At 49.1% G+C, this 12,500-nt stretch overlaps 1 protein-coding gene across 1 annotated transcript in view; it reads right to left on the reverse strand.

Moving 5' to 3' along the window:
- LOC123724012 (uncharacterized) overlaps positions 1 to 9,227 on the reverse strand; it is a 46,189-nt gene extending 36,962 nt beyond the window's left edge. The window contains exons 1-4 of the mRNA XM_045711192.1: positions 9,033 to 9,227; positions 7,917 to 8,081; positions 3,324 to 3,402; positions 1 to 881 (exon numbers count right to left, since the gene is read on the reverse strand). The exon at positions 1 to 881 is cut by the window's left edge and continues 105 nt beyond it. Of these exons, the coding sequence (XP_045567148.1) occupies positions 1 to 881; positions 3,324 to 3,402; positions 7,917 to 8,081; positions 9,033 to 9,196 (1,289 nt within the window). The 5' untranslated portion in view covers positions 9,197 to 9,227. The remainder of the gene's footprint in view (positions 882 to 3,323; positions 3,403 to 7,916; positions 8,082 to 9,032) is intronic.
- Between the last annotated feature and the right edge of the window lie 3,273 nt (positions 9,228 to 12,500).

Consider the following 12,500-nt stretch of genomic DNA (forward strand, 5'->3'; position numbering starts at 1 on the left):
TCTCTGATCACCGCACGGTCTACAGACCGCCCTTCGTTCGCCGACCCCGCGTCTCCTCTAGACGGATCTCTGATCACCGAGTGGTCGACGGACCCGCCGTCGTAGCGTGACCTCGTAGGGTCGACGCAGGACGAATAGGTGGCGTCGCGGTGCAGTTTGTACTCTCTCTCTAGCCGTACGACACAGCGCCGCGTCAGACATCTCTCCTTCACTACCTCGGCCAGCCAATCCCGTCCCGCCGTCGTCGCCGACACAAAATGGCTGCCGTCCTCAGTTTCCTCCCCGGCCGTGCCTGAGCCAGTCCGCTCACAGGCAACCGCGGAGAACAGGCTCAGGCTCAGCTGCTCACCGACGCCATCTTGGATCGCCGAGTCTCCATTCCGGCTCCTGTTACTCCTCACGCTGGTTGATCCTTCGCAGTTTCCTACCTCTGGTCCCACTTCCCGGCACAGGGACGACAGCTGGCGTTGCCCAGGACGTGGATCTGCGAGCGAGGCAGACGGAGAGGGACGGAGCGGAGTCCTCTGAACGGCCAGCTCCTCCCGGGCGGCGCTCAGAGAGATGACGTCGCTGGCGGAGGGAGAGATGGGAGGACGGAGGGAACGTGAGCTAGGGGTGGAGGAGAAGAGAGGTTTCCTGTGGCAGGGTCCCGAGGGGCGCTCGGGCGAATCATTCAGAGAGATATCTCGCAGGAAACCGTAACCGTTGGTTACTACTCCGCTGTTCCCCGGGTCGGCCAACGAGCTGTCAGCGTTGGCCAGGGCACGGCGGCGCCCCTGTTTGGCACGGCAAGGGAAGGCACGCTGGACCACTCCCCCTTCTTCTCTTCCATCATGGACGAAGTCATCAGAGGAGTTGGAGCTGAGCTGGGCCAGCAGGACCTGGGAAGACCAGAGACACACACACAGAGAGAGACACACAGAGACACACAGAGAGACAGAGACACACACACAGAGAGACACAGAGAGAGACACACAGAGAGACACACAGAGAGAGACACAGAGAGACACAGAGAGACACACAGAGACACAGAGACACACAGAGAGACAGAGACACACACAGAGAGACACACAGAGAGACAGAGACACACACAGAGAGACAGACAGGGGTTAGGATCTCTCAGGGGACACGATGTAGCTCACAATTTATGACCAGAGTCACTATGGAGAAGGATAGGAACGGGGGAGTGAAAGTAGGATGGAGAGGATAGGAACGGGGAGTGAAGGTGGGATGGAGAGGATTGGAACGGGGAGTGAAGGTGGGATGGAGAGGATAGGAACGGGGGAGTGAAGGTGGGATGGAGAGGATAGGAACGGGGGAGTGAAGGTGGGATGGAGAGGATTGGAACGGGGGAGTGAAGGTGGGATGGAGAGGATAGGAACGGGGGAGTGAAAGTAGGATGGAGAGGATAGGAACGGGGGAGTGAAGGTGGGATGGAGAGGATAGGAACGGGGGAGTGAAAGTAGGATGGAGAGGATTGGAACGGGGTAGTGAAGGTAGGATGGAGAGGATTGGAACGGGGTAGTGAAGGTAGGATGGAGTGGATTGGAACGGGGTAGTGAAGGTAGGACAGAGAGGATTGGAACGGGGGAGTGAAGGTAGGACGGAGAGGATTGGAACGGGGTAGTGAAGTTGGAACGGGGTAGTGAAGGTAGGACAGAGAGGATTGGAACGGGGTAGTGAAAGTAGGATGGAGAGGATAGGAACGGGGTAGTGAAGGTAGGATGGAGAGGAACGGGGAGTGAAGGTAGGATGGAGAGGATTGGAACGGGGGAGTGAAGATGGAACGGGGGAGTGAAGGTAGGATGGAGAGGAACGGGGAGTGAAGGTAGGATGGAGAGGATTGGAACGGGGTAGTGAAGGTAGGATGGAGAGGATTGGAACGGGGTAGTGAAGGTAGGACGGAGAGGATTGGAACGGGGTAGTGAAGGTAGGACGGAGTGGATTGGAACGGGGTAGTGAAGGTAGGACAGAGAGGATTGGAACGGGGGAGTGAAGGTAGGACAGAGAGGATTGGAACGGGGTAGTGAAGGTAGGATGGAGAGGATTGGAACGGGGTAGTGAAGGTAGGATGGAGTGGATTGGAACGGGGGAGTGAAGGTAGGACAGAGAGGATTGGAACGGGGGAGTGAAGGTAGGACAGAGAGGATTGGAACGGGGTAGTGAAGGTAGGATGGAGAGGATTGGAACGGGGTAGTGAAGGTAGGATGGAGTGGATTGGAACGGGGTAGTGAAGGTAGGATGGAGTGGATTGGAACGGGGGAGTGAAGGTAGGACAGAGAGGATTGGAACGGGGTAGTGAAGGTAGGATGGAGTGGATTGGAACGGGGTAGTGAAGGTAGGACAGAGAGGATTGGAACGGGGGAGTGAAGGTAGGACAGAGAGGATTGGAACGGGGTAGTGAAGGTAGGATGGAGAGGATTGGAACGGGGTAGTGAAGGTAGGATGGAGTGGATTGGAACGGGGTAGTGAAGGTGGGAACGGGGTAGTGAAGTTGGAACGGGGGAGTGAAGGTAGGATGGAGAGGATTGGAACGGGGCCTCGGGGGGAGTGAAGGTAGGATGGAGAGGCTTGGAACGGGGTAGTGAAGGTGGAACGGGGGAGTGAAGGTAGGACAGAGAGGATTGGAACGGGGCCTCGGGGGAGTGAAGGTAGGATGGAGAGGCTTGGAACGGGGTAGTGAAGGTAGGACGGAGAGGATTGGAACGGGGTAGTGAAGTTGGAACGGGGTAGTGAAGGTAGGACAGAGAGGATTGGAACGGGGTAGTGAAAGTAGGATGGAGAGGATTGGAACGGGGGAGTGAAGGTAGGATGGAGTGGATTGGAACGGGTAGTGAAGGTAGGACAGAGAGGATTGGAACGGGGTAGTGAAGGTAGGACAGAGAGGATTGGAACGGGGTAGTGAAGGTAGGACAGAGAGGATTGGAACGGGGTAGTGAAGGTAGGACAGAGAGGATTGGAACGGGGAGAGAAGGTAGGACGGAGAGGATTGGAACGGGGTAGTGAAGGTGGGATGGAGAGGATAGGAACGGGGGAGTGAAGGTAGGATGGAGAGGATAGGAACGGGGGAGAGAAGGTAGGACGGAGAGGATTGGAACGGGGTAGTGAAGGTGGGATGGAGAGGATAGGAACGGGGTAGTGAAGGTAGGACGGAGAGGATTGGAACGGGACCTCGGGGGAGTGAAGGTAGGACGGAGAGGATTGGAACGGGGTAGTGAAGGTAGGATGGAGAGGATTGGAACGGGACCTCGGGGGAGTGAAGGTAGGACGGAGAGGAACGGGGGAGTGAAGGTAGGACGGAGAGGATTGGAACGGGGGCGTACTCTGAGTTTCCTCTTGGGGGCTTTGTGTTTGGCGGTTGTTGCTCCCCTACGATGCGTCACAAACTTCCCTGGAGTCGGACTGAGAGAGAGAGAGGGGGGGGGGAGAGAGAGAGAGACAGGGAGAGAGAGAGGGGGGTAGAGAGAGAGAGACAGGGAGAGAGAGACAGGGAGAGGGGGGTAGAGAGAGAGAGAGACAGGGAGAGAGAGAGGGGGTAGAGAGAGAGAGAGACAGACAGGGAGAGAGAGACAGGGAGAGAGAGAGAGAGAGAGAGGGGGGTAGAGAGAGAGAGGGAGAGAGAGACAGGGAGAGAGAGAGGGGGTAGAGAGAGAGAGACAGGGAGTGAGAGAGAGAGAGAGAGAGAGAGGGGTAGAGAGAGAGAGAGAGGGAGAGGGGAGAGAGAGAGACGGGTAGAGAGAGAGACAGGGGTAGAGAGAGAGGGGGGGGTAGAGAGAGAGAGAGAGGGAGAGAGAGAGGGGGGTAGAGAGAGAGAGAGACAGGAGAGAGAGACAGGGAGAGAGAGACAGAGAGAGAGAGAGAGAGAGAGAGAGAGAGGGGGGTAGAGAGAGAGAGAGAGGGAGAGGGGGGGAGAGAGAGAGACGGGTAGAGAGAGAGACAGGGGTAGAGAGAGAGGGGGGGGGAGAGACAGAGAAGACCTCTATATAAAAATGTCCATTCATTGATGTAGAACAACTCTGTTGTATAGTGAGTCTATTGAAACCTGATTGGTTGACTGTTAGAGGAGGCAGGTAGCCTAGTGGTTAGAGGAGGAGGCAGGTAGCCTAGTGGTTAGAGGAGGCAGGTAGCCTAGTGGTTAGAGGAGGAGGCAGGTAGCCTAGTGGTTAGAGGAGGAGGCAGGTAGCCTAGTGGTTAGAGGAGGGAGGTAGCCTAGTGGTTAGAGGAGGAGGCAGGTAGCCTAGTGGTTAGAGGAGGAGGCAGGTAGCCTAGTGGTTAGAGGAGGAGGCAGGTAGCCTAGTGGTTAGAGGAGGAGGTGGGTAGCCTAGTGGTTAGAGGAGGAGGCAGGTAGCCTAGTGGTTAGAGGAGGCAGGTAGCCTAGTGGTTAGAGGAGGCAGGTAGCCTAGTGGTTAGAGGAGGAGGCAGGTAGCCTAGTGGTTAGAGGAGGAGGCGGGTAGCCTAGTGGTTAGAGGAGGAGGCAGGTAGCCTAGTGGTTAGAGGAGGAGGCAGGTAGCCTAGTGGTTAGAGGAGGAGGCAGGTAGCCTAGTGGTTAGAGGAGGAGGCAGGTAGCCTAGTGGATAGAGGAGGTGGGTAGCCTAGTGGTTAGAGGAGGAGGCAGGTAGCCTAGTGGTTAGAGGAGGCAGGTAGCCTAGTGGTTAGAGGAGGCAGGTAGCCTAGTGGTTAGAGGAGGCAGGTAGCCTAGTGGTTAGAGGAGGAGGCAGGTAGCCTAGTGGTTAGAGGAGGCGGGTAGCCTAGTGGTTAGAGGAGGAGGCAGGTAGCCTGGTGGTTAGAGGAGGCAGGTAGCCTAGTGGATAGAGGAGGAGGCAGGTAGCCTAGTGGTTAGAGGAGGAGGCAGGTAACCTAGTGGTTAGAGGAGGAGGCAGGTAGCCTAGTGGTTAGAGGAGGAGGCAGGTAGCCTAGTGGTTAGAGGAGGAGGCAGGTAGCCTAGTGGTTAGAGGAGGAGGCAGGTAGCCTAGTGGTTAGAGGAGGAGGCGGGTAGCCTAGTGGTTAGAGGAGGAGGCAGGTAGCCTAGTGGTTAGAGGAGGAGGCAGGTAGCCTAGTGGTTAGAGGAGGAGGCAGGTAGCCTAGTGGTTAGAGGAGGAGGCAGGTAGCCTAGTGGTTAGAGGAGGAGGCAGGTAGCCTAGTGGTTAGAGGAGGAGGCAGGTAGCCTAGTGGTTAGAGGAGGAGGCGGGTAGCCTAGTGGTTAGAGGAGGAGGCAGGTAGCCTAGTGGTTAGAGGAGGAGGCAGGTAGCCTAGTGGTTAGAGGAGGAGGCAGGTAGCCTAGTGGTTAGAGGAGGAGGCGGGTAGCCTGGTGGTTAGAGGAGGCAGGTAGCCTAGTGGTTAGAGGAGGAGGCGGGTAGCCTAGTGGTTAGAGGAGGAGGCAGGTAGCCTAGTGGTTAGAGGAGGCAGGTAGCCTAGTGGTTAGAGGAGGCAGGTAGCCTAGTGGTTAGAGGAGGAGGCAGGTAGCCTAGTGGTTAGAGGGAGGCGGGTAGCCTAGTGGTTAGAGGAGGAGGCAGGTAGCCTGGTGGTTAGAGGAGGAGGCAGGTAGCCTGGTGGTTAGAGGAGGCAGGTAGCCTAGTGGATAGAGGAGGAGGCAGGTAGCCTAGTGGTTAGAGGAGGAGGCAGGTAACCTAGTGGTTAGAGGAGGAGGCAGGTAGCCTAGTGGTTAGAGGAGGAGGCAGGTAGCCTAGTGGTTAGAGGAGGAGGCAGGTAGCCTAGTGGTTAGAGGAGGAGGCAGGTAGCCTAGTGGTTAGAGGAGGAGGCAGGTAGCCTAGTGGTTAGAGGAGGAGGCGGGTAGCCTAGTGGTTAGAGGAGGAGGCAGGTAGCCTAGTGGTTAGAGGAGGAGGCAGGTAGCCTAGTGGTTAGAGGAGGAGGCAGGTAGCCTAGTGGTTAGAGGAGGAGGCAGGTAGCCTAGTGGTTAGAGGAGGAGGCGGGTAGCCTAGTGGTTAGAGGAGGCAGGTAGCCTAGTGGTTAGAGGAGGAGGCAGGTAGCCTAGTGGTTAGAGGAGGAGGCAGGTAGCCTAGTGGTTAGAGGAGGAGGCAGGTAGCCTAGTGGTTAGAGGAGGCAGGTAGCCTAGTGGTTAGAGGAGGAGGCAGGTAGCCTAGTGGTTAGAGGAGGAGGCAGGTAGCCTAGTGGTTAGAGGAGGAGGCAGGTAGCCTAGTGGTTAGAGGAGGAGGCAGGTAGCCTAGTGGTTAGAGGAGGAGGCAGGTAGCCTAGTGGTTAGAGGAGGCAGGTAGCCTAGTGGTTAGAGGAGGCAGGTAGCCTAGTGGTTAGAGGAGGAGGCAGGTAGCCTAGTGGTTAGAGGAGGAGGCAGGTAGCCTAGTGGTTAGAGGAGGCAGGTAGCCTAGTGGTTAGAGGAGGCAGGTAGCCTAGTGGTTAGAGGAGGCAGGTAGCCTAGTGGTTAGAGGAGGCAGGTAGCCTAGTGGTTAGAGGAGGAGGCAGGTAGCCTAGTGGTTAGAGGAGGAGGCAGGTAGCCTAGTGGTTAGAGGAGGCAGGTAGCCTAGTGGTTAGAGGAGGCAGGTAGCCTAGTGGTTAGAGGAGGAGGCAGGTAGCCTAGTGGTTAGAGGAGGAGGCAGGTAGCCTAGTGGTTAGAGGAGGCAGGTAGCCTAGTGGTTAGAGGAGGCAGGTAGCCTAGTGGTTAGAGGAGGCAGGTAGCCTAGTGGTTAGAGGAGGCAGGTAGCCTAGTGGTTAGAGGAGGCAGCTAGCCTAGTGGTTAGAGGAGGAGGCAGCTAGCCTAGTGGTTAGAGGAGGCGGGTAGCCTAGTGGTTAGAGGAGGCAGGTAGCCTAGTGGTTAGAGGAGGCAGGTAGCCTAGTGGTTAGAGGAGGCAGGTAGCCTAGTGGTTAGAGGAGGCAGGTAGCCTAGTGGTTAGAGGAGGAGGCAGGTAGCCTGGTGGTTAGAGGAGGCAGGTAGCCTAGTGGTTAGAGGAGACAGGTAGCCTAGTGGTTAGAGGAGGAGGCAGGTAGCCTGGTGGTTAGAGGAGGCAGGTAGCCTAGTGGTTAGAGGAGGCAGGTAGCCTAGTGGTTAGAGGAGACAGGTAGCCTAGTGGTTAGAGGAGGAGGCGGGTAGCCTGGTGGTTAGAGGAGGCAGGTAGCCTGGTGGTTAGAGGAGGAGGCAGGTAGCCTAGTGGTTAGAGGAGGCAGGTAGCCTAGTGGTTAGAGAGTTGGGCCAGTAACTGAAGGTGAAAATCTGTCATTCTGCCCCTGATTCTTAACTGACTTGCCTAGTTAAATGAAGGTTAAATAAAGGTTAAATTAATAAAACATGTAAAAGTCTGTGTGCATGTTGAAGGTTAAATAAAGGTTAAATGAAGGTTAAATAAAGGTTACATGAAGGTTACATTAATAAAACATGTAAAAATCTGACTGTGTGTGTGTGTGTGTTGAAGGTTAAATGAAGGTTAAATAAAGGTTAAATGAAGGTTACATTAATAAAACATGTAAAAATCTGACTGTTTTTGTGTTGAAGGTTAAATGAAGGTTAAATAAAGGTTAAATGAAGGTTACATTAATAAAAGATGTAAAAGTCTGACTGTGTGTGTGTCTTGTCTCTAGCTGTGGAGCGTTTAGGGTTGGGTTGGCTGGTGGTCGTTGACTCTTCATCACTCTCACTGGTGCTCACGATACGCTGGGCCTTTCTACCAGTACGCCTCAACAATGACTTCCTGAAACACACACACACACACACACACACACACACACACACACACACACACACACACACACACACACACACACACACACACACACACACACACACACACACACACACACACACACACACACACACACACACACACACACACACACACACACACACGTCAGATAGATACAGACAGACAGGTCAAATAGATACAGACAGACAGGTCAGATAGATACAGAGAGACATTTGAAGACCAGAAAGGTAATGCCACTAGTCTGACCTGTCTGCGTTGTTGCTCTGCTGCTGGGTGTGAGGAGGAGGAGGAGGAGGAGGGACAATGAAGATGTTCTCTTCGTCACTGTCCTTCTCTCTCAGACAGGACAGGGCATTGGACTTAGCTAGTCGCGTCGCTCTACTGCCATCTGCTGTACTTGTCTTTCTCCCTCTGGAACAGGGGAAGGGGGGCCGGGAGGAGAGGAAGAGGATGTTTTCGTACCAGTGCAGAAGAAAGGAAGATGGGTCACAGTTGAGATGGTGAGATAAAGAGAGAGAGAGAGAAGCACATAGAAGAAGCAAAGTGAGAGCAAAGTCAGAGCAAAGTGACCATATAACTGCAGAGAAGACCATAGAAGAAGACACACAGAGAGAGCAGAGAAGACCATAGAAGAAGAAACACAGAGAGAGCAGGGAAGACCATAGAAGAAGAAACACAGAGAGAGCAGGGAAGACCATAGAAGAAGAAACACAGAGAGAGCAGGGAAGACCATAGAAGCTGAAACACAGAGCAGAGAAGACCATAGAAGAAGACATACTAGGAGAGCAGGGAAGACCATAGAAGAAGAAACACAGAGAAGACCATAGAAGAAGAAACACAAAGAGAGCAGGGAAGACCATAGAAGAAGAAACACAGCGAGAGCAGAGAAGACCATAGAAGAAGACATACAGATAGCAGAGAAGACCATAGAAGAAGACATGCAGAGAGAGCAGAGAAGACCATAGAAAAGACATGCAGAGAGAGCAGAGAAGACCATAGAAGAAGACATACTAGGAGAGCAGGGAAGACCATAGAAGAAGAAACACAGAGAAGACCATAGAAGAAGAAACACAGAGAAGACCATAGAAGAAGAAACACAGCGAGAGCAGAGAAGACCATAGAAGAAGACATACAGATAGCAGAGAAGACCATAGAAGAAGACACACAGAGAGCTAGAATTCCAATCACTGTTACAGACATTTAGACTATAGTAGTCGTTCTAGAAGCAAATCCAGGAGAAGCTAAACCCGCCACCTGATTCAGCGAGCTAATCTATCTAGTCCCTGGTCTGCTGAGTAGGAACGGAGAAAAAGCCTTCACGCCCAGATCACTAGTTCTTCAGGAGCACAAGGTCACACTTACCTCTTGGCCGGGGGTTTGGGGTTGGAGGGCTCAGCAATGGAGAGGTCAGAGGAAGAGGTGGTGTCGAAAACCTGTTTTCGGTTGTCAGGGGAGATCCAGGCCTCCAACTTCCGTTTCTGTTTGCCGTAGGTCTTCATGAACAACGGTTGGCCTGCTCGGTTCATCTTTACTCAGGTCAGTTTCACCAACAAGAAGATCGGGGAACCGACTGTCAAATGATAAATAACGGTGACCGGGGCGTATTCGTTACGTGTACCGTTGTACCGTTTAAGAACCAAACTGTGCAACAAAAAAAAACGAGGGTTTCTATTGGACAAATTCAGGTAGGTCCCTCCCTGTTTCGTTCCATGTGCTTCCGTTTAATAAACGTTTTAAAACAGAATTGGCATAATGAATACGCCCCAGTTGACATATTAGGACTAAACGTTACTTAAGCTTATCCTATATCCGTTTTTCTCAATTCATGTAACGTTAGCTAGCGACAACAAAACAACATATGGGGGAGGGAAAAAAACTGACTCTTTTTACATTCAGTGATTTGTTTTTTTACTATGACTAGTCAGCTTAACTATACCTAAAATAGTCTCCCCATAGATATCCATCGGTATAATTGACTTTTTTTGTGTGTGTTGTTGTTGACAGAGTAACGTTACAATGTTTATTTCCCACCGTTACAGCTAACTAGGTTAGCGTCCCAAAAAACATAAAATACTCACCAAACTCAAACATTAAACGTCCCCTCCGTCTGTATCCGTTATCACACCTTTTTATTTATTTAATTTTTTAGCTAACGTTAGTTGATTTAGTTACGGGATGAAATATAAGTATTTTATTCCGTTTTTAAACAACAGACAGAACAACGATAAGAGTACCGCTCCCCCGGTTCAAACGAAACGACGCCTTCTCATTGGTCGAAACTCCACCGGATGTGCGTCGCCTGTCGGAACCGGAAAATGCACCGAAAACTTGATGTGGAAAATATAAATATATATTACTAATATACATTTTCACGACATAATAATAATAAAAAAACAAAAATAAATACCTATATATGTCAATATAAAATCGAATATGTCATTTTAATAGTCTTTGTATTTCAAATCATGTTTTTATTTTCAAGCAGAATCGTTGTCACTCCTTCCGTAAGGTTGTACTGTAACCAAGGAAACCACCAGGTCAGTTTGCGGGAGTTATAGCGGATGTAGCGAAATTCAACAGTGCAGTAATAACTAACAATACAAAACAATACACGCAAAAATTCCCCATGAAATAAAAATAAACAAATTACATTAATAAATATAGAAATATTAGGACGAGCAATGTCAGAGTTCAGAATATAAACATATACCTATGTATATTATGGTGTGACTAGACAGTAGTTATATTGGATGGTGTGTATAGACAGTATAGACAGTAGTTATATAGGATGGTGTGTATAGACAGTAGTTATATAGGATGGTGTGTATAGACAGTATAGACAGTAGTTATATAGGATGGTGTGTATAGACAGTAGTTATATAGGATGGTGTGTATAGACAGTAGTTATATAGGATGGTGTGTATAGACAGTAGTTATATAGGATGGTGTGTATAGACAGTAGTTATATAGGATGGTGTGTATAGACAGTAGTTATATAGGATGGTGTGTATAGACAGTAGTTATATAGGATGGTGTGTATAGACAGTATAGACAGTAGTTATACAGGATGGTGTGTATAGACAGTAGTTATATAGGATGGTGTGTAAAGACAGTAGTTATATAGGATGGTGTGTATAGACAGTAGTTATACAGGATGGTGTGTATAGACAGTAGTTATATAGGATGGTGTGTATAGACAGTAGTTATATAGGATGGTGTGTATAGACAGTAGTTATATAGGATGGTGTGTATAGACAGTATAGACAGTAGTTATATAGGATGGTGTGTATAGACAGTAGTTATATAGGATGGTGTGTATAGACAGTATAGACAGTAGTTATACAGGATGGTGTGTATAGACAGTAGTTATATAGGATGGTGTGTATAGACAGTATAGACAGTAGTTATATAGGATGGTGTGTATAGACAGTAGTTATATAGGATGGTGTGTATAGACAGTAGTTATATAGGATGGTGTGTATAGACAGTAGTTATATAGGATGGTGTGTATAGACAGTAGTTATATAGGATGGTGTGTATAGACAGTATAGACAGTAGTTATACAGGATGGTGTGTATAGACAGTAGTTATATAGGATGGTGTGTAAAGACAGTAGTTATATAGGATGGTGTGTATAGACAGTAGTTATACAGGATGGTGTGTATAGACAGTAGTTATATAGGATGGTGTGTATAGACAGTAGTTATATAGGATGGTGTGTATAGACAGTAGTTATATAGGATGGTGTGTATAGACAGTATAGACAGTAGTTATATAGGATGGTGTATATAGACAGTAGTTATATAGGATGGTGTGTATAGACAGTAGTTATATAGGATGGTGTGTATAGACAGTATAGACAGTAGTTATACAGGATGGTGTGTATAGACAGTAGTTATATAGGATGGTGTGTATAGACAGTATAGACAGTAGTTATACAGGATGGTGTGTATAGACAGTAGTTATATAGGATGGTGTGTATAGACAGTAGTTATATAGGATGGTGTGTATAGACAGTAGTTATATAGGATGGTGTGTATAGACAGTATAGACAGTAGTTATATAGGATGGTGTGTATAGGCAGTAGTTATATAGGATGGTGTATATAGACAGTAGTTATATAGGATGGTGTGTATAGACAGTAGTTATATAGGATGGTGTGTATAGACAGTAGTTATATAGGATGGTGTGTATAGACAGTAGTTATATAGGATGGTGTGTAAAGACAGTAGTTATATATGATGGTGTGTATAGACAGTATAGACAGTAGTTATATAGGATGGTGTGTATAGACAGTAGTTATATAGGATGGTGTGTATAGACAGTAGTTATATATGATGGTGTGTATAGACAGTATAGACAGTAGTTATATAGGATGGTGTGTATAGACAGTATAGACAGTAGTTATATAGGATGGTGTGTATAGACAGTAGTTATATAGGATGGTGTGTATAGACAGTAGTTATATATGATGGTGTGTATAGACAGTATAGACAGTAGTTATATAGGATGGTGTGTATAGACAGTAGTTATATAGGATGGTGTGTATAGACAGTAGTTATATAGGATGGTGTGTATAGACAGTAGTTATATAGGATGGTGTGTATAGACAGTAGTTATATAGGATGGTGTGTATAGACAGTATAGACAGTAGTTATATAGGATGGTGTGTATAGACAGTAGTTATATAGGATGGTGTGTATAGACAGTAGTTATACAGGATGGACCAGGACTAGAATACAGTATATACATATGAAGTGGACAGCAGTAGTCATATAGGATGAACCATGACTACAATACAGTATATACATATGAAGTGAGTAAAACAGT

Source organism: Salmo salar, unplaced genomic scaffold (genome assembly GCF_905237065.1).
Source record: "Salmo salar unplaced genomic scaffold, Ssal_v3.1, whole genome shotgun sequence".
NCBI lineage: Eukaryota > Metazoa > Chordata > Actinopteri > Salmoniformes > Salmonidae > Salmo > Salmo salar.